General features: G+C 35.3%; 1 protein-coding gene across 1 annotated transcript in view; it reads right to left on the bottom strand.

Annotated features, from left to right (window-relative positions):
* Positions 1–21,402, bottom strand: part of LOC117342000 — a 48,874-nt gene that overhangs the window by 2,167 nt on the left and 25,305 nt on the right. Inside the window, exons 10-25 of the mRNA XM_033903944.1 lie at positions 19,579–19,661; positions 18,964–19,003; positions 17,168–17,251; positions 16,167–16,330; positions 12,099–14,797; positions 11,463–11,538; positions 9,243–9,345; positions 8,556–8,686; positions 7,949–8,101; positions 7,232–7,320; positions 6,627–6,658; positions 5,396–5,518; positions 5,033–5,109; positions 3,642–3,762; positions 2,113–2,301; positions 1,256–1,342 (exon numbers count right to left, since the gene is read on the bottom strand). Coding sequence (XP_033759835.1) covers positions 1,256–1,342; positions 2,113–2,301; positions 3,642–3,762; positions 5,033–5,109; positions 5,396–5,518; positions 6,627–6,658; positions 7,232–7,320; positions 7,949–8,101; positions 8,556–8,686; positions 9,243–9,345; positions 11,463–11,538; positions 12,099–14,797; positions 16,167–16,330; positions 17,168–17,251; positions 18,964–19,003; positions 19,579–19,661 — 4,251 coding nt within the window. The remainder of the gene's footprint in view (positions 1–1,255; positions 1,343–2,112; positions 2,302–3,641; positions 3,763–5,032; positions 5,110–5,395; positions 5,519–6,626; positions 6,659–7,231; positions 7,321–7,948; positions 8,102–8,555; positions 8,687–9,242; positions 9,346–11,462; positions 11,539–12,098; positions 14,798–16,166; positions 16,331–17,167; positions 17,252–18,963; positions 19,004–19,578; positions 19,662–21,402) is intronic.

Below are 21,402 nucleotides of genomic sequence, written 5' to 3'. Positions count from 1 at the left end.
ATGGTAAATTGTGCAGTGTTTGTAACATTAATTTAATCATTTACACAGTTTTTGAATTTTAAAAGATTTGTAACAGGATTATTTCCTGATGGCCTTTGTCAGATAACAGATATAGGGTATACAATATTTTAGATCTGTCACATGATTATATACAGTGAAATCATTTAATAACAATTCTCATATACCAGAGGAGAAACATGTACCATTTTATTCATCAACATCAAACATCATCAGCTAACTTTAATGACAACCAGGTAAGACTTCGAATATAGCAAGATTGTCACAAGTTCTATATATAGAACATGCTAAGCAGTGACATAGTTTTGACCCAAGATTTCTATATCAATCATGACAAACACATAGGACATAATGTTGGAAGAGCATTCAAGGATGTTGTAAATTCTATTTATAGAAATGATGACCTTATTTTTTACCTAAGGTGGTACATGAACATAAGCCAGATATAAGTAGAGGTACTGGTTATGAGCATGTGTGCAAAATTCAGATAAGGCTTAAAAAAAGAATTACTTGGTTCTCAGCCCTGAGGCCTTACCTCATCTGCTTTGAAGTAAACAGAGCCCAAGATTTCATTAATTGCTTCCTTGTGGAATAAAAAATTCTCCCTCATTATTCTTTGGTAGATGAGTGTGCGGAAAAACGTAATACCAACAAACCTTTCCTTTTTGTACAAGAAATGATGGTTAAGAGAAGTGTGTACAGTTTCATTATAAAAAGATTTTGTATTATTTGAAATGATGGTTAAGAGAAGGGTGTACAGTTTTATTATAAAAAGATTTTGTATAAGAAATGATTGTTAAGAGAAGTGTGTGCAGTTTCATGATAATAAAAAGATAAAAATAAATTTGGTAGAGTGTGGACATCATCGGGCCACTAGTACACACAGGTGTAAACTTTACATACAGACATATACAATAACTAACTGTACCTTTATCCCCTCTATGACCTGTTGCAATTGGAATATTAATGAATATACTTTACATATGTCTATAGTTTGATCCGAGATGCACTGCCATGTCTGTATACTTGTCAAACATTGATGTGTAAATCCCATATCCTATTTACATCTTTGGTTGAAAAGGCAGGTGAAATATACATATGTATTAACCATGGATTTGCATCCATCACACATATTTAGCTTGTGATCATGGACACCTGCAGTGGACTAATTAAAATACAAATTAAATATTTTGATTAACAAATTCATTCATTAACAAATTTGAATGGGACTCCTCACCATTTGATTTCAAAACCTTCTGTAAATTCTTCACGGATTGGTTGATATTTTTTATCCTGGCATCACGCTTCTTAGGTAGTACACAACCTGTAAGAACATTGTACATACGTTTTTGTTACTAGGACTCACAATAACAACGCCTAAATTTAAATAATCTAAAATCAGCTATAACATCTAGAATAAAGAAATGAATTTTGAATTTCGTGTACATGTACCAGCACGACAGTGCGAAAATGCATTTGCAATTTCAAATTTTGAATTTGTGACCAAACATCCATACGCAAATTAATGTTTCTGTAAATCTACTATTTCTAACAAGTATTAAACATTATCAGTATAAGAGAAATTGTATCAATTTATAAATTTTCCTTTATCATTAGAGAATTGTCTCTTTTCTCTTGTATTTCAGTGAAATAGGGGTAACACAGCTTTAAAAGTCCATTTCAATATGGCTATATTTAAACTAATATGTATATTATATGCCATGCATACATGACAAGGACCCGTAGTGAAGAAGTTCCTGAGTTTTGATGAAGCGGCTTCGGAATCTCTGGAGAAATTAACGCTGGCAATTTTTAAAATGTCTATGTGGAATACATGACGAACAAGGACCGATGCCCCGGAAGTTTCATGAAGATCTTTTTTCAATTCTTGAGGAAGACCTTTTAAAAAGAACTGTTAACAGATGGACACTGAGCGACCACAGACAAACTGAGTTGATCTGATGGTGATAGGCTCAAAAGAAAATGGTATTAAGAAATATATATTCAATGTCTCAATTATCAACATTATGAGCGAGTCACATTTCAAATTAAATCATATATTTAAACAATTTAAATATATTCAAAGAAACTCACCAAGCAATTTGAAAACACACTTGGTGTATTCAGGATCAAATGCCTGGTCATTGGTATCTCCAGTTCTAACTTTTCTTGGCTTTGTACATTTCTGGCAGACAGAGTTCAAACCACCATGCATCAAGTAAAACTCGACAGGTTCCTTCACAAACAGGAGTTCTAGACTTCGCATCAGTGAGTATATCTTGCCTGAAATCCAAGGAATATTGCAAATAATTATGATTTATCTAAAGTCATCGTTTCGATCAGAACTAAATTTGAGATAATGTGAAAGAATTAATAACATTTGATCAGACAAACTTTTTTAATGCTTTTAATTATATGTGGTCTGAGCAATGGTTTTATTAACAAACTCAATCTCGTAAATAACAAGACTGTAATTGGGAAGTAAAATTTTGCTACTAGATTAGAACACACATACATTTTCTCATTTGGGTGAGCAGCAAGAATGAGTGTACAGATGCAAGAGGTACGTATGGAAGGGAAATGTAATCATCACATTACTCTCTCTATTGGGAGGTGATTGTCGAAAACCAACGTTCGATTGCACAACCATGGCCGATTGTGCTACGTTACACTACAATGTTGGAAGGTGTACATATCTGGGATAAATGGGAAGATAATTCCATGCCACCCTGACACAATGTTTCAATTGGGATACAAGAAAACTGCAAAGGACACTAGATCTATGTACCCCACAGCTGTCTCCCTTGCCGATCCCCACAGTTGTCTCCCTGTCCACTCCACAGTTATCTCCCTTGCCAATCCCCACAGCTGTCTCCCTGTCCACTCCACAGTTATCTCCCTTGCCGATCCCCACAGCTGTCTCCCTGTCCACTCCACAGTTATCTCCCTTGCCCATCCCCACAGTTGTCTCCCTGTCCACTCCACAGTTATCTCCCTTGCCGATCCCCACAGTTGTCTCCCTGTCCACTCCACAGTTATCTCCCTTGCCCATCCCCACAGTTGTCTCCCTGTCCACTCCAGTTATCTCCCTTGCCAATCCCCACAGTTGTCTCCCTGTCCACTCCACAGTTATCTCCCTTGCCCATCCCCACATCTCCCTTGTCCATCCCCACATCTCCCTTGTCCATCCCCACATCTCCCTTGCCCATCCCCACAGTTGTCTCCGTCCCCTCCACAGTTATCTCCATGTCCCCTCCACAGTTATCTCCCTTTCCCACCCCCATAGTTGTCTGCTTTGCCCACATAATATCATGTATAAACCTTATTGCTGTGAGAGAAAAAATACAGTTAGAGTGCAATTTACCCTTTAATATCAATTTTTCACAGTTTCTAATATTTGTGTAATCCATGAAATTGCAAATGATTTACAAATATTAGCAACTTAATTACATATTTTTAGCTGGTGCTTTAAAGGAAGTTCCTTCAAGGTTGTCTAAAGCCACACTAACTTTATGGTATCTAAGGATATTCTTTAAGCATTCATGACTTAACCTTTAATATTAAAGAATTAAGTAAACAATGAAGTAGTAGCTAAAACGTTTCCATGTTTATAGTACTAGTACCTTGACAAGGTTTGGTGGCCCTGGTTTCCCTGCCCATTGCTGACAGGAGCTGTTTGGACAGTATGTGACTGTCAGAGGTAACACGACACCAGTTACACAGTCGGTAGTAACACTCCAACAGCTGTAAATACAAACAAGTTAGTCCAGTTATAAACAAACAAGTGCAGTCACACAAAAACAGGCAAAGAGTCTATCATGTCAGTTGTGCTATTTCAAGACTTGTTTACTACATACACTTATTGTTCCTTGCCAGAACTTTCTTATGAAGAATTCATTGTATGTAAATAGTAGAAGAGTCGTACACCCTTGGTAATTTTATTATAAGTCACCATTATTAAACGAGAGTACCGTGAGGCAGAGAAATATATACAAGTCGAACGCCTTAACATAGTGTAACATATACTATCTTGCACTGAAATAAGATTTGTATCGATCGCTTTATGAGTAGTTACGCGACATGCTAAATTCCTTTCGGGGAAACACAACTTTATATTATGATGATAATGCATACCAAGTTTCAAAAAGATCAGTCGAAAAATATAGGAGGTCTTCAAACAAACAAAAGTTTATATTGGACAGAGATCATCTGATTACACCATACCATAATAATCCTGTCAAATTTGATGGGCGTATATAAACTTAACTGACGAACTTTAGTCAGGTATGTCACGGGTCATCAGTGCCAGAACTACTCAGCTTTAGTTATTGGCCTTTTTAAGTAACACATGTTTTTTCCAATGACTTATTCATCAAACATATTTTTAAATACTTTAATTAGGGGATAGTAAGTTGTTTTTCGTGGCTATACTGGCGATTAGAACATGAAATTTGGTTTGAACTCGAGACCGATAGCGAAAGCTCGGTCTGTATGTTAACGAAGCGGGGTATTTGGATTGTTGTGAAAGTCCTGTTACAGAAGATTTAACGAAATATTTGGATTTACGCAGTATGCTTAACGACATGGGCGTTTTTACAGTCAGAGTTGATGTGTTTCTATAGGCTCAACCGTTATGTGAAGTTGTGTGCACTTGTTCCATTTCATTTCGGATTTTCCTTGACCTTAGATGCTTACACACGGACGAAATGAACGTTTCAATCAATAAATGACGGTAAGAATGATGTTAACGATTTTTGTTAAATTTATTAAGTTAATTCATTCTATTCGATTTCTTCACTTTCGATTCCAATATCACGGGTCATCAATCATAAATGGTGCAGAGTGTTGAATTTCGCTACGAGTCGAACTTGACGCCATATTGTTTTGATTAGAAACGGGGCGTGGCTTAACACGATATGTCATGGTTCTATCGCAGATTAGAAGTCGGTCCGCAAGCAATCAAAACACGCGTTGCAAACGAATCGTGTTAGAATTTATATTTAGAGCAGTCTACCTTTTCATCGTCCTGTTTGCCTGTTGTGAGTGTTCGAGTGACACTTTGTTCCACAACTGTCACCATTGAGTGTTCATCTAAAATATAAAACCAACATTTCAAAGACAAACTCTGGAGAGCAATAAGGTGATAGTTGATTAATTAATCTAGCATTTTAATTGTGAAAATAAGATCCACAATAGCTTTCTTTGGTCACATCATTATGTAATTTTAACTTGATAATGACCTTATTTAGTCAAAATAATCATTACATATCAAGCACCACATACATCTTCATTCAGGAAAATCTATGAACTTGAAAAATCTGTTGGGGAGAGAAGAAATCCCAATGGAGGTAACACCAGTTAAGGGGAGATAACTTACCTTTTTTTGCCTTGTATAAGACTAGAGGCCACACCCCAGCGATGGCGACACCCAGACTGTGGAATGGGAGACTAGTGGTCACCAACAGCTGATGTACCATCACTCGCACACTCTCCACATCACCTGTATATACAGGAAATTGTTAATACATTTTTTGTATACCAATATAGAAAGAGAAGCTGCTCTATACATTAGATTCACCTTACAGTATTGATAAAGAGTGATCATTGTAATTTATATTAAACAATAGCTTTATGGTCAGAGAGGCTGAAATATTGTTTCATTATTTAATGTCTTCTATATAAACTTCATTATATTGACTCAATTGAGCTGTGTGCTAATACAAGTCAACACACATAACATATACATTTTCCCCTTTCTGACTTGTTCTAATACTTACATGTATATCTTAGTTTTGCTTGAAACAAATTTAACATTAAAAACTTTCTGTGAAGCACAGATTCCCCACAATCCATAAAGACATCAAACATTTCCACTAATGAATACGCTTTCTAAATGTATGATAATTTTTCATTTTGCTGATCCAGATTCCAAACCAAAATATACACTTTCAAAATATTTCAGCTTAAAGGTATTTTATCGGCCAATAAGTCCATGCCTAGTAACAAACTAATCCCTGTTTAGTAAATATGGCAATACATGTTTGCGTTGGCCTTCAACACTCCTATTCAAAGGGGCCATAATAGTTCATTCAGTTAGAGCAATGGCCTATGTATTTTAAGGTGAAGATCCAAGGATCTCATTCATGGCAGTTTATGTTTCTCGAGAAGCCGAGAAACTGACCAGTTTGTGTTGCAGTGGTTGTGTCTTTGAGCAAAACATTTTACATTAATTACCCTGGATGGCAGTACACAGACCTCCCGTATGATGTTCAATGAGGTAGCCATCAGATATACAAGGAACCTCCCCTCAAAATGGCCCTTGCTGTGTATGGGCGATAAAACCAATAAAATACAAACAATCCCACCTTTACTAAGGATCTATGTTCAATTGCCCCTTGACTATATATTGCCCTGCAATACTGCCACAGCTACTTCGAGTTCATGTTTATTGACCCTGAACTATATATATTTTAAAGGACAATCTATCAGCATCAATTTGGCAATCTGCACAAACTTTTATACAGATACATATTTTATCTGTAAATTAATTTTAAGATTATAATTAAACAAAATTAGAGTAATATCAGCAAAATTATCATAAAACTTACCATTAAGTCTACAAATGCCTGTGTACATCCGACTGAAACAATATAATACATTTGTCTGATAACAGAATTTCACAACAATTATCAATTATCAAAAATGATATACAGAATTTCTGTTTACCTATACTCAGCTATAAGACTTTAGCATAATTATGATGTCGGTTTTGCAATTTAAATATCATATGTTGTTTTTGCATGACTATGTACAATATAATTTATTAATATAAATCACTCCATATTTTGGTACACAGTCAGTAACAGTAGTATCTTAACAACAACATCACAGACCACATGACTTCATATTGAAGAAAACATATCGAATTGCGTTGGTGACATTGAACAATGAAAATGATCAAAGAAGAAAAATAATTAATGTCCTTCACATTAATTGTCAAATATATTTAAAGCATGTTTAGAAGTTCAGGAATGTTTATAAATATCCTAAATATAAAATACACATTGCTGGAAAGAATGCACAAGCTTAAATTCATGCCAAGATTTCCAAGTGGTCAATTTTTCCTACATAGCAATTTGACTATATTAATTCACAAATAAAATAACAAAATTAAATATGATATGATAAACAGATTTTCTCTTTTATAACATACCTCAGAGCTGAAGCTCCCATAACTGGCAACAGGTTAGACAGACTCAACGAAGACCATATAGAATCCAAAACTTTCTGCTTCAAGTTATCCTGAAGGAAGTAAAAACATGTCAATAAACAACAAAGGGACAGAACTCTGTAAGTTACAGTTGATAGCATGATAACAACAAAAGTACACTAGATCAGTGAATGACCTCTCCTATACAACACAGAGGTTACATCCATTTTCAGTCTCTGCACCCCCTGGAATATGTCATGGCAAAATCAAACTACCTATATGATTAGTGTCGGGAAAAAACCCTAACCAGTCTCTAATTAAGCTGATGCATTACTTTTGAAGATTACAGAAAAGCGACAACCAAATCCTATGCCAGTCAATTTTACTGGTATGGCAACCTCAGCTTTCGTTTGATTTCCTCAATGGATAAAACTAGGTATTTTGCTTTATCCGCAAGATAGAGTTGACAGAGCCGAGACTTTAATTTGCCACCATATATTCCAGAGTGCAGAGAATGAAAGTTAACATATACCATTATATATAGGAATATATAAACATATATAAATATAAATAAATATATATAAACAGAACATAATCCCAGGTGTACTAAGTATCAACTGTTACATTTATGACAGAATTTGCTGCTTTTTCTTTAATTATTTATCAAGAAAGTTAATTATGAAAGACTCCATCCAGTAATTAACCACTGAACTATCTTACCAACAATTTCCTCTGTTGTAGTTCTGAGTATAACTGCAGCATTTTGACTTCCTGGTCAGCTAGAAATGGACACTGGTCAGAGCTGGCATCCTGTCCACCATCATAGACTGGCTTGAGGAGAGCCAAGCTCTCTACAGTTGAGCAAAGGAGATGCTGAAAGAGCCACAAAATGTCAGTATCATCAATCACAAACTAATAGTATCTACAGTGTGTACCAAGAGATCAAATGATGAAAAGAATAACCATTCCTTGATAATATGAAACTTACACACAAATCAGAAGCTGAAGCAGCCTGCAGTTGTTCAATGAGGTGAGGATAGTATTGTGGTTGTGTAAGATTTGAAGGTCACATAGTTGATTTTATTGAGTTTATGATATTCAAAGCAAAGTGTGCGATCAGGTCAAACATAAATATATCCCCTCATCAACTGACAAAGTGTGAATTTAGACCTTTAACCTTGACCAATGATGAAATATGTGATGTTATGGTGTGATTCGAATCTTAATCTGTCAAGGGGTTAGGGAATACAAAAGATTTGCACACACAAATATCATCACAATTATTGAGAATGCAATATTTTACTATTATTATAAAATTCTGCATTACCTGTACAAGCCAGTGGATCCAAGTCGACAGAACGACCACCACGTCCTTGTCTGCGGCCAGTAGAGATTCTGCTGCCTTAGATGTCGACATTTCCGTGGAGTCCATGTACTGTTCCATCAGCATCTGTATCACTGGGATAAGACAGAGGAGATAATGTAGATCTTATAGTTCAAACATCTGACAGCCATACCTATGGTAACAGTCAACTGTACAATATATTATGTTATTATCAATAATAAAGTGCAAGTTTAGATAATATTTCAAAACAGCAGTTATAAGTTATTAAAACATTCTATCCTTTGATTGTCTGTATATGTATGTACATGAAACGACAGTTTTCAATTATAGTAGTAACAAAATCTTCCTCAAACCAACTTCATTCTGCCATTTTGGACAAATATGCATGTATTTTGTTATGATAGTGGATGATGGTACGTACTAGGCATTTTCAATGTGACTTATGCTTCTAAATCATTGTTAACTAAATTAAATAAACTTGTTTTTTAACAATGTTTGGCAAAATACTTAATGAATGATAGAACTTTTCTAAGACTTACACATTTTATAATATAGAATAAAGAAGAATCATCTTTATAAAAAGCATTGCTAAAACTTAAATCTTAGAAGGAAAATTCTCTCCATAACACTATTACATAGCTAGACTAGTATACTGTAGATTATGCTCACCATTCAACACCAAAGCACTGATCTTCGGTGACTCCTGTGACCTCTTTGACCCTGGTGATATCCGAGTGGCTGATTGTGAACCACTGGTGCTCTTGACCAGGCACTACAATAGAATACATCTTAAATGGTACAACAGGGATACAGATGATATGACACCAAAAGAATACAACAGGGATACAGATGATATGACACAAAAGAATACTTCTTAAATGGTACAACAGGGATACAGATGATATGACACCAAAAGAATACACCTTAAATGGTACAACAGGGATACAGATAATATGACACCAAAAGAATACATCTTAAATGGTACAACAGGGATACAGATAATATGACACCAAAAGAATACATCTTAAATGGTACAACAGGGATACAGATGATATGACACCAAAAGAATATATCTTAAATGGTACAACAGGGATACAGACGATATGACACCAAAAGAATACATCTTAAAAGATACAACAGGGATACAGATAATATGACACCAAAAGAATATACCTTAAATGGTACAACAGGGATACAGATGATATGACACCAAAAGAATACACCTTAAATGGTACAACAGGGATACAGACGATATGACACCAAAAGAATACATCTTAAAAGATACAACAGGGATACAGATAATATGACACCAAAAGAATACACCTTAAATGGTACAACAGGGATACAGACGATATGACACCAAAAGAATACATCTTAAAAGATACAACAGGGATACAGATAATATGACACCAAAAGAATACATCTTAAATGGTACAACAGGGATACAGATGATATGACACCAAAAGAATATATCTTAAATGGTACAACAGGGATACAGATAATATGACACCAAAAGAATACATCTTAAATGGTACAACAGGGATACAGATAATATGACACCAAAAGAATACATCTTAAATGGTACAACAGGGATACAGATGATATGACACCAAAAGAATACATCTTAAATGGTACAACAGGGATACAGATGATATGACACCAAAAGAATAAATCTTAAATCGTACAACAGGGATACAGATAATATGACACCAAAAGAATACATCTTAAATGGTACAACAGGGATACAGATGATATGACACCAAAAGAATATATCTTAAATCGTACAACAGGGATACAGATAATATGACACCAAAAGAATACATCTTAAATGGTACAACAGGGATACAGATGATATGACACCAAAAGAATAAATCTTAAATGGTACAACAGGGATACAGATAATATGACACCAAAAGAATACATCTTAAATGGTACAACAGGGATACAGATGATATGACACCAAAAGAATATATCTTAAATCGTACAACAGGGATACAGATAATATGACACCAAAAGAATACATCTTAAATGGTACAACAGGGATACAGATGATATGACACCAAAAGAATACACCTTAAATGGTACAACAGGGATACAGATAATATGACACCAAAAGAATACACCTTAAATGGTACAACAGGGATACAGATAATATGACACCAAAAGAATACACCTTAAATGGTACAACAGGGATACAGATAATATGACACCAAAAGAATACATCTTAAATGGTACAACAGGGATACAGATAATATGACACCAAAAGAATACATCTTAAATGGTACAACAGGGATACAGATAATATGACACCAAAAGAATACATCTTAAATGGTACAACAGGGATACAGATAATATGACACCAAAAGAATACATCTTAAATGGTACAACAGGGATACAGATAATATGACACCAAAAGAATACACCTTAAATGGTACAACAGGGATACAGATGATATGACACCAAAAGAATACATCTTAAATGGTACAACAGGGATACAGATAATATGACACCAAAAGAATACATCTTAAATGGTACAACAGGGATACAGACGATACGACACCAAAAGAATACATCTTAAATGGTACAACAGGGATACAGATGATATGACACCAAAAGAATACACCTTAAATGGTACAACAGGGATACAGATGATACAATGTATGACACCAAAGGAATACATCTTAAAACCATCAGATAAAAGACGTTGATAGAGGGAGACAATACTTGGGTTACATAAAATGTATTTAAGTGCAGATTTTCCCTTCACACCTCATGATGAGGAGACTACAAGTTGTTAAAGCTTACTTATTTTACGATTATTTTTTTTAAGATCATTGTTATTATGTAGACTGAATCAAACAATCTTCAAAGTCTGTGATGAGAACTTACCAGTTTTTTTTCCGGGGAAACAAGACTTGGTAACTTGTCTGTACTTTTTCTCTTTGCTGCTAACGTCTTTTCAACTCTAGATATATAAATAGTATGTATTATGATGATGTACACTACCATTTTGTCTCTCACTACCATTTTGTCCCTTCGCAATGAGTTAAAAGTAACTTTATTCCAAAAAGACAACAAAATCATTCATAAGTTTATATTATTAAGATTTCTTTGTGCTTCACAATACACAAACTTCTCTGAAATAAGAGCACTTACTATAGATTAAAAAAAAATTAATCCATCTAAAACAAGAATCATTGTTAAACAAATTTGAATTTAAATTCAATTAGATTTAAATCATATCTTTACTTAAACAATTGTTTTAAGTCTATCTGTTAATTTCTTTTACAATATAGGTTCAATAAATAAATTTGCAAATTTGGACTTTAACAGTAGAGAAGATAATTTATAATCTGTAGATTCAATGTGGTTTGCTTTGGCTCATTAACTACAATTGTTCTTTTAAAATATAGAAACATACAAGGATAAATTATATTGGAATGAAATAGAAAAGTAAACAAATAATGAATTTCTGTAAATTACAGACATCATTTCTGTTTTTAGATACATTATGTATTCCATTACCTGTGTTTAGCTGTTGGCTGGTTCACTTCAGCCCGGCAAATTTTGGGTTTGGAATGTTGTGTTATGTTCAGGTCAGCACTACGTTTGTTTGGAACAGCTTTTGGCTTCACATATATAGCACCAGAGGGAGCCTCAGCATGAAAGCTACACAAAGAATGACCAGCCTTCTCCCCAGCAGGACCACATGTAATGGGAATTGGCGATTCTGACTTGGCAGCAAGAAAGCTTGGCACAGGTGTGACCACTGGAGTATTCTCACTACTATTGTCAGAAGAAGGCAAGTTTGCAAGTCTAGATAATCCAATATTGGCAGTTGGAGCTGAATCCTCATCCCAGGGTGATCCTGGTAGTGGGGAGAGTGGATCTTGTTCATGAATGGGAGAAGGAGGAAGTGGAGAAAGGGCAAAGGGAATAATAAAATCTATAGGTGAAGGAGGTAGTGGGGAGACAGGAGAAGCTGTCTGTAGTGAGGATGAGGAACTATGACCAACACGAACAGATCCTGAGATGGTGCTGCCATCTTGTGACGTCTCAGGGGAGATAACTGTACTAGATGTAACATTAGAATGTATGTTCTGACTAGAATGTGATGAGAATGGAATGTATACTGGTAATGACAGTTCAGTGTCTGTAGAGGCAGATGGCCTGTTGAGATAATTGTCAGCACCCAAGTTATCACATGATTCTACACTGTCCTCCTTACAGAGAAAACTGTCTTTAACTAAGGAAACACTTTCTGCCATGTTTTCACCGTTTTCTACCCTAGTTTTTAATGTTGATGTTCTATCAACTGGCTTTGTTTGATCTATAATATCCACTTTGGAATTGTGGTCTTTCTCAAAAACTTCATTATGGCATCGTGATCCATTATTCGCAGCACCTTCCGAATGTTTAGAAATAGAAAAGCAAGCCGATTCAGATGAATGTTTGTTTACAGTCTGTCCAAGTTGTAAGCTTTCAGATGACTTAGACTTGGGACTTGGAGACTGTGGAGGAGTAAAAGTCTGATCTGTCACACTGTCAATTGAGGCTGAGGGTTTGAGGATGAATCCTGTGCTGGATTGGCGAGATACAACACTCCTACACGATTCACGGGCTTCACTCTCACCCTCCTCACCATTAAAACTAGGTACAGAAAACAGGTCAGAATTATGTACAGCACAATTATCCAGTGTTTTATCCTGACAAGTTTCAGTTTCACCATTTGTCATTTTATCACTAGCAGCTACTTCTGTTTGATTGTTTTCCTGTTCTGTTGCATCTTTTTTATCACACTTTAAGTTGTCACTAACTTGTTCAAGATGACCATCTTGGAGTTTACTACTTATTTTTTCTGTTCCTTCTGTTTCACTATTCTGTCCTGTGTTTTCTGTATCACAATTTTGTCTTTCTGTTTCTATTTTGTCACCATTTTGTCTTTCTGTTTCTATTTTGTCACCATTTTGTCTTCCGGTTTCTATTTTGTCACCAGATTGTCTTCTTGTTTCTATTTTGTCACCACTCTGTCTTTCTGTTTCTGTTTTGTCAGCATTTTGTCTTTCCGTTACTTTTTCCTCACTATTTTGTGTTCCTTGTTTATCCTCCTCTTGCATCACTCTACCTTTCATTCTATCACTGTGATTGTCAGTCCTCTCTGTATCTCCATTTCTGTTTTTGTCCACTCCAATATTTGAGACACTTTCTTCACTATTTTCCTTTTGTTTAAAACTCCTAATCACAGATGCACTGGGATTTGCCTTTGTATCTACCAAGATATCAGTTGTATTAGCAGTTACCACATTTTTTCTTCCTTTGGCACCTGATGTAGGCAGAATAGTTTTTGACTTTGAGCGTGTAAATAAATGTGAGTTTGCGTCATCTTCAACACTATTTTGAATTCTATGAGAAGATTGCATCGCTTTATAATCTCTCTTTAACTTTTCTAAATCTAATTTAGTTTTACTACTTCCTTTATGAGTATTTGGCATTTTTGACGAGTCCTCATTTTTTGAAAACTCCATTTCACTACTTAATGACAACCTTGGACTATGTCTTCTGTCTGAGTTACCTCCCTTTGGGCTGACCTTAATAGGTGAGCTCATTGACCTAGTTAGTCTCTTTCCCAGGGGCACCATGTCGTCACACCGAGGTGACCGCCGTAGGGAATATCTAATCCCACTTTTTGTACATGATTTGCCTTGGTTCTGCCCCTCTGCCTGTTTTTTATTTGTTGATACTCCTGACTGCTCCAGATCTTGTGACCTTTTCTGACTAGAATTTGTAAAATTTCCACCGGTGTCACTATCACTATCTGATACAATGCGACTAGAATTTCTCCGTCTACGAGGACTAATGATTTCCACACTCTCCTCTTCTTCTGGTGTGGTATGAATTGCAGTGTCGGATGTGCGGACTAAATCATCGTCCTTTCTGAGATTACAGTTGGAATTGTCTTTGAGACCTTGAAGCTTTTTAGACTCTGGAACAAGAGTCTCGTCCAACTTTTCCTCCTCAGATAAATGTAGCTCATTGTCAATAACTGTGGCAGATTGTCGACGCAGTAGCCTCCCTTCCACAGATTTCATAACTGAAATATCTTTCTTGCCTTTGACTTGATTTTTCTGTTTTTTTAATTTTTTCCTATGGTTCTGTTGGAGTTTGGACTCCAGAGCTCGACTGTCTTCATCACTCTGGGACAACCCATCAACAGGTGAGTCACACTATAAGGAGAAAATAAAGGTTAAAATCTTATAATATTAAGATAACTGTAAAAGCTACTTCCGTTATGTGAACCTGTTTAAACTGACACCCTGTGGTACATACAAACCTGTCTAACATGACACTGTTAGACACCACATACGAGGGCTGATTGATACGTTGTGAGCCTCGTATTGAAGGAGGTACGCAAGGTTGTTCTTTTTAAGTCCTACTATTCATTTGGTTTGCTTATATTGACGAAGAAGCACTCTATAAAGTAAACAAGACAAGTTGCTTTTGAAAAATGGACAAAATTTGTTATGGTTAGGGTTAGGGTGAAAGAGTCTGTCATTGCCATGGCTGCCATACACGACTGTGGCTTTAAATTGATTGAGCATCTCCATCAGACTTTCATCTATTTCCAAAACTGAGGCCAGCTATTTAAGGAACCCTAACCCTAACCCTAACATGCAGTGGATGACTTTCTGAACAGCCAAGAAAAGGAGTTCTATAAAAGTAGCATTGAGGCCCTTAAACACTGCTGGCAAAAGTGTATAGATACTGAAGGGGATTATGTTGAAAAATAATACAATATGTCTGGAAAAATTCAAATCTTTCAATATGAGGCTTACAACATATCAATCAGCCCTTGTATTGGCCAGATTAGACTTTTGAAATGTACACCTTGTGTGGCACATCATATTTATCAGATTAATATTAACCTGTCTAATCTGACACCTTATGAAACACAAATATTTGTCAGATGATTAATTTTAATCTATCGGTCAGATTTACCTGTATCAGATACCTGTAACACTAATCTGACACCTGGCCCCATCAATATTCCTTAACTTAAAATTTTTCAATAGGAAAGCATTACAGAATTAAAGTAAAGTTCCTTAACTAAGATTTCACCCTTAATTTCTGTAATGCCTTGCTATGGAAAAGAGTTAAGGAATACTGATAAAACTGCAGCCTAGTGGGACAATATATTATGGTCAAATTAGATTGGATGTTTTAGTACACAATGATAGTTCTCATTGAAACATATATTGTACATGTCAAAATATTCACGTTTCAGAGCAGGCAGAATGTAGAAACACTTGGACATCAGAGTAGACAGGATGTTGGAATACTCAATTCAACTGATTTTCAACTGATACGTGTCATGACACTAAAATGTTTACATGTAAAATGTGTACATTATATTTTTTTCATTTCCTTTACTTTTATACATGTATTTACTTTGAAATTAAGAGTGCCCAAACATGTATGTAGTTCTAATTCAAAACTTTTGATTTATTTGAAAATTTCAAAAATTCAGGATATTATGCCAATCAAACAAAACAACTTGGCTCTGAAAATGAAGTTAATGTTTGATAGAACTGTTACCTGTCTGGGTGGGGCTGGTGATGGGGGAAGGGGAGACAAGACATGGACAATGGGACTAAAAGTCCACAGCAGGGATTCCTCGTCACTGTCCTTGTCATTCTCGCCAGGCCCAGTATTCTCCGGCATGACATGACAGCTGACAAATGGAGGCGATACATCATCTACTGTAAAAACAAAATATTTTTCGTTTCATACATATATATATATATATAATCATGTTTCTAATGTTAATTCAAGATATCTCAAATCTTATTTCTTCCACGAACTAGAGCATTGGCAGGTCAGAAATGGTCCCTAATATGTGTTTGACCCTATTGAAATTGGCTTGAACTGATCATAAAACAATTTTTTTCAATTAATTCTAAATGTGACCTTGACCTTTGATCCAAAGATTTTGGTCATGTTGGATTGACACAAAAAGACAGCAAGCGTTCATCTACATATCCTATAGCTATTGCATCATCTTGTAAAATATGAGAAATGCTGGTCGTATGAATTCTGAAAAAATCTACCACTTACAGAAACGGAAGTGCTCACACAAGGTGTTGTGAGATGCCAGGTTGATGAGGTTGGAAAGTTTTATGGCCAGCATCATGATCTCATTTGGAAATATTCTATTATCTTGAGCGATATAAAACTAACTAGACATGGTCAGTGCTTGTTGATATGTCTAGTGATTTTTGTTGTCACCACCCTAGTTCTCATTTTTAGAACTGTCCAACTGACATAACCTGGATTTGACCTAGATTTGTGTGGCGGGTGTTGTTGATGAAGCAGTAGACGCTTACCCTTCCGGAACACCTGGTCTTATTCTCCTTGTTTTTTCAGTGGTCTTAAATACAAATCTTATTTTGTTTGTATTTTGCTCTCTTCTATCAATTTTAAATTGGAATTATGATTTCGTTGATATTTCAGTATTCTCAGTTATTTCAATGGTTGATATATCAATAACCAACTTGCTTTTTTCAGATGTAATTATAAGTTACACTAGATTGTATTACCTTCTTCTAACTCTTCAAGGTCCGATTCATCAGTGTCCAGGTGTGTGGAAGTTCTAAGTCGCTTCTCTCCCTTGGGTATCAAGTCTGTGGACATAAAAATTATGTTAGAATGATGTGTCTGTAAAGATTATCTGAAATACACCTGTCTATTTATTATAATCATCAAACACCTGTACAGACCACTGTACAGAACACCTGTTTATGAAAGTCATCTGTGTATGAATGTCATTTCCATAAAGACCACCTGTCTATTATGTCATCTGTCTACAAAGACCACCTGTCTCTGCCTCTAAAGTTCACCTGTGTATGAAGGTCATGTTTGTAAAGATCACCTGTCTATACAGATCACCTGTCGATACAGACCACTTATTTATATAAGTCGTGTGTACAAAGGTCAACTGTCTATAAAGACCATGGTCATCTTTCTAAATAGGCCAACCTTCTATAAAGACTACAGTTGACTACAGTCAAAAGAGAGTGATAATTTGAACTCTAAATTTCTTACAAATGGAGCTTGATGTTCAGAGGCTGAATAATTTGGTTTTACATTGCAATTGATTACCATCCTATCAACAGCTTTGGTCATTTAAGGATGGCCTCTTCTGTGTATTGATTACCATCCTATCAACAGCTATGGTCATTTAAGGATGCCCTCCTCTGTATATTGATTACCATCCTATCAACAGCTATGGTCATTTAAGGACGACCTCCTCTGTTTATTGATTTACCATCCTATCAACAGGTATGGTCAATTAAGGACGGCCTCCTCTGTGTACTGATTACCATCCTATCAACAGCTATGGTCATTTAAGGACGGCCTCCTCTGAATATTGATTACCATCCTATCAACAGCTATGGTCATTTAAGGACGGCCTCCTCTGTGTATTGATTACCATCCTATCAACAGCTATGGTCATTTAAGGATGCCCTCCTCTGTATATTGAATACCATCCTATCAACAGCTATGGTCATTTAAGGATGCCCTCCTCTGTATATTGATTACCATCCTATCAACAGGTATGGTCATTTAAGGATGCCCTCCTCTGTATATTGATTACCATCCTATCAACAGCTATGGTCATTTAAGGACGACCTCCTCTGTTTATTGATTTACCATCCTATCAACAGGTATGGTCAATTAAGGACGGCCTCCTCTGTGTACTGATTACCATCCTATCAACAGCTATGGTCATTTAAGGACGACCTCCTCTGTATATTGATTACCATCCTATCAACAGCTATGGTCATTTAAGGACGACCTCCTCTGTATATTGATTACCATCCTATCAACAGCTATGGTCATTTAAGGACGGCCTCCTCTGTATATTGATTACTATCCTATCAACAGCTATGGTCATTTAAGGACGACCTCCTCTGTATATTGATTACCATCCTATCAACAGCTATGGTCATTTAAGGACGACCTCCTCTGTATATTGATTACCATCCTATCAACAGCTATGGTCATTTAAGGACGGCCTCCTCTGTGTATTGATTACCATCCTATCAACAGCTATGGTCAATTAAGGATGGCAGTTATGAGTAGGATGGGGCCTGTTCATTTATGCTGACAAACCAGTTTGTTTGTTTTTTAATGTTATATTTCAAACATAAATCTTGAAGGACCTGCAAATGTTAATACAAGCCTTCAGAGTCTTTGTAAAGGCTCGTCTGAAAACAATATCAAATAGCCAGGTCTGTCTTTATTTCATAAAGGAACAAACACCGGTCTAGCTATAACTGGACCAACCTTTTGGACCACAAAAACGAAAACGGTCATGGAATATATTACTTACCATGTTCCTTAAGTATTGCCCAGTACTTGTCAAACCTCTCCTACAAACAGAAAGACATGCCACAGTATATTGTTAATGTACATTTTTACAGGTGCTTTATTTTAGTATATTTTCACCTGTACGTGTTGTGATAAATATCTTTATAGCATCACAAACTTTAATATTTTGTAACTGCATGCATATACTTTTAAGAACACTTATTAGTCCTGGATTCTTTGTGAAAAAAGATTAACTGATCAAAGTTTAAAATGAAACAAGATCAAAGGTCATCTTCTTAATAACCTACAGAATAGGAAGATATAAAGATGAACTTAATATATTTTACAACAATTTCAAAGGAATCACTCTTGTTGTTGGCCCACATGGAATTGTGAGGGGTCTTGCTGTGGGATGAAACATGAATATATTGTTATTGTAAATAAAGATTTTAATTAAAAGCTTCTTAATTGTATGAAATATTCATAATCGGGAAAGTGGCCTTTAGTGATTTACATATTTGTCATAAGGAGCTAACACAAAATCCTAATATAATGTTTATACTGTCCAGATGTTACAACCTCGTTCCATAATTATCTGATGATTAATACACACTATTAAGTTATTATGACAACCTACCAATGAGACTTTCAGTCGTTGTTGTAGTTTCTTCTGTTTTTTCATCGCATCTGCATGCTCTGCTTTAAGGGCTTTGTTCTCATCTACAACATATCAATTACATCAACTGATTTAAAATTAATTGAATATAATACAACTGTCCTTGAAATTACCAATACAGGCCTTTTAATTTATTGATATGAACAAATCCACCCATAGGTTTCTAGAACTTGCTCTTTTCCCCAAGAAACTTTTGTGAAATAATCTAATTTTCTCCTTAGTAAATTGTTGAACATATTAAATTGTGACTCCATAAAGACATGCTTGTAAAACTTAGACTCGACCATTTTAAAGGTAAATTTAAGTAAAACTAATGTGATGACATCAATTAACAGGACACCACGGAGAGTTTCCTGGTGAGTTAATTGATATTTAAATGTAGTAGGAGGAATACCCTGCATTATTCTTATACAACAGCTCGAATCGGAACCTGCTGATGAACTATGCCTATATTCCATATTATTTCTATATAACTAAATGGGGCAATTTAGTCAAGTTTTTTTTTTTCTTCGGTACAAATGTTCTATTCCCCCAGCTGGGAAAAAATAAATGTGTGCATACAATAATAGCAAAGCAATAATTGTATACACACATCTTTAACTATTAGGAGTTGCCAGGGTTAGGGAGCCCAGGGAGCCCTATCAATAGTGTTATCCTCTGAGCTCAGAAGGGTTCTCACACAAAGTTTCTGTATTATTTTTTATCATGTCATAAAATCTTTCATAAAATAAATATAATAAAAGTTCTGTACTCCTTATCAACTATTTATACCCATATAGATTGACACAAGCTTATGTTTTCTGTTGTTTGTAAATCAATTGTAAATGGGATATTATTTGTATAACATGTACATGTACTGGCATCTTGAAAGCGTATCAGCATTTGATTTCTCTGTAAATCTTAAGCTTTATCTACATGATCAATGTGCAAATCTCGTCTCACTATTAAGATTGCAGATAAAAAAGTTAGAGTGAACATTTTCAGGTGTTATGGGTCATGTACCTAACAGAGACAGTATATATTTGCCATTCTATTTAAATTAAAAAAATGTTGATTGACTAGATCGTCCCTCTAAAGCCAAAAAATAATATAAAATTCACTGATGCACAAGAACAAGTATCTGACAGATTAAAGTCAAAAGGTTATCAAACAAACAAACAAAACTAGACAGAGACACAAAGTTCTGGATAACCACGGTGATGATCATCACTTTGTAACAAAGAAATATTTACAACATGCAAAATTCAACATTCTTTCACAAAAAGATACATGATGTCACTTAATAATATTCATATATTCTTGACTGTCACTTATTCGTAGATAATCAAGTGATTGACCATTCGTAGATGATCAAGTGATTGACCGATCCTAATGTGGTAATTGTGTGAACCATTAACACTGACGGTGACTGATAAAGATGTTGGTCAGAAGGAGGGTGACATTTTAGGTCAGTAGTCCAGACAATAGGAGTCGAAGTAAACATGCAGACAATGACCCGTTCATATGATATGACCTATTGATAGTGGTATATACAATCATTATGGTATGATGATGAACATTTTTATAGCTGAATTAATTAGAATTTTGGAGATTACAACTTTACCTTTAAGACATACTGGACAAATTTAGCATGCATTAAAATATGGAATGATCCATTAACATGTTATAACGACAACCAAAAGGACTATAAACAAAACAAATCTTCTGGTTGAGTTTGATGGCTAATAGCAACATATCATAATGGTAATGTCAATGATATACTTAAGAGCCACTTGTGGTCAATGT

Source organism: Pecten maximus, chromosome 14 (assembly GCF_902652985.1).
Source record: "Pecten maximus chromosome 14, xPecMax1.1, whole genome shotgun sequence".
Lineage (NCBI taxonomy): Eukaryota > Metazoa > Mollusca > Bivalvia > Pectinida > Pectinidae > Pecten > Pecten maximus.
Note: the sequence above shows the minus strand (reverse complement) of the source record. Positions and strands in the feature narration are given on the sequence as shown.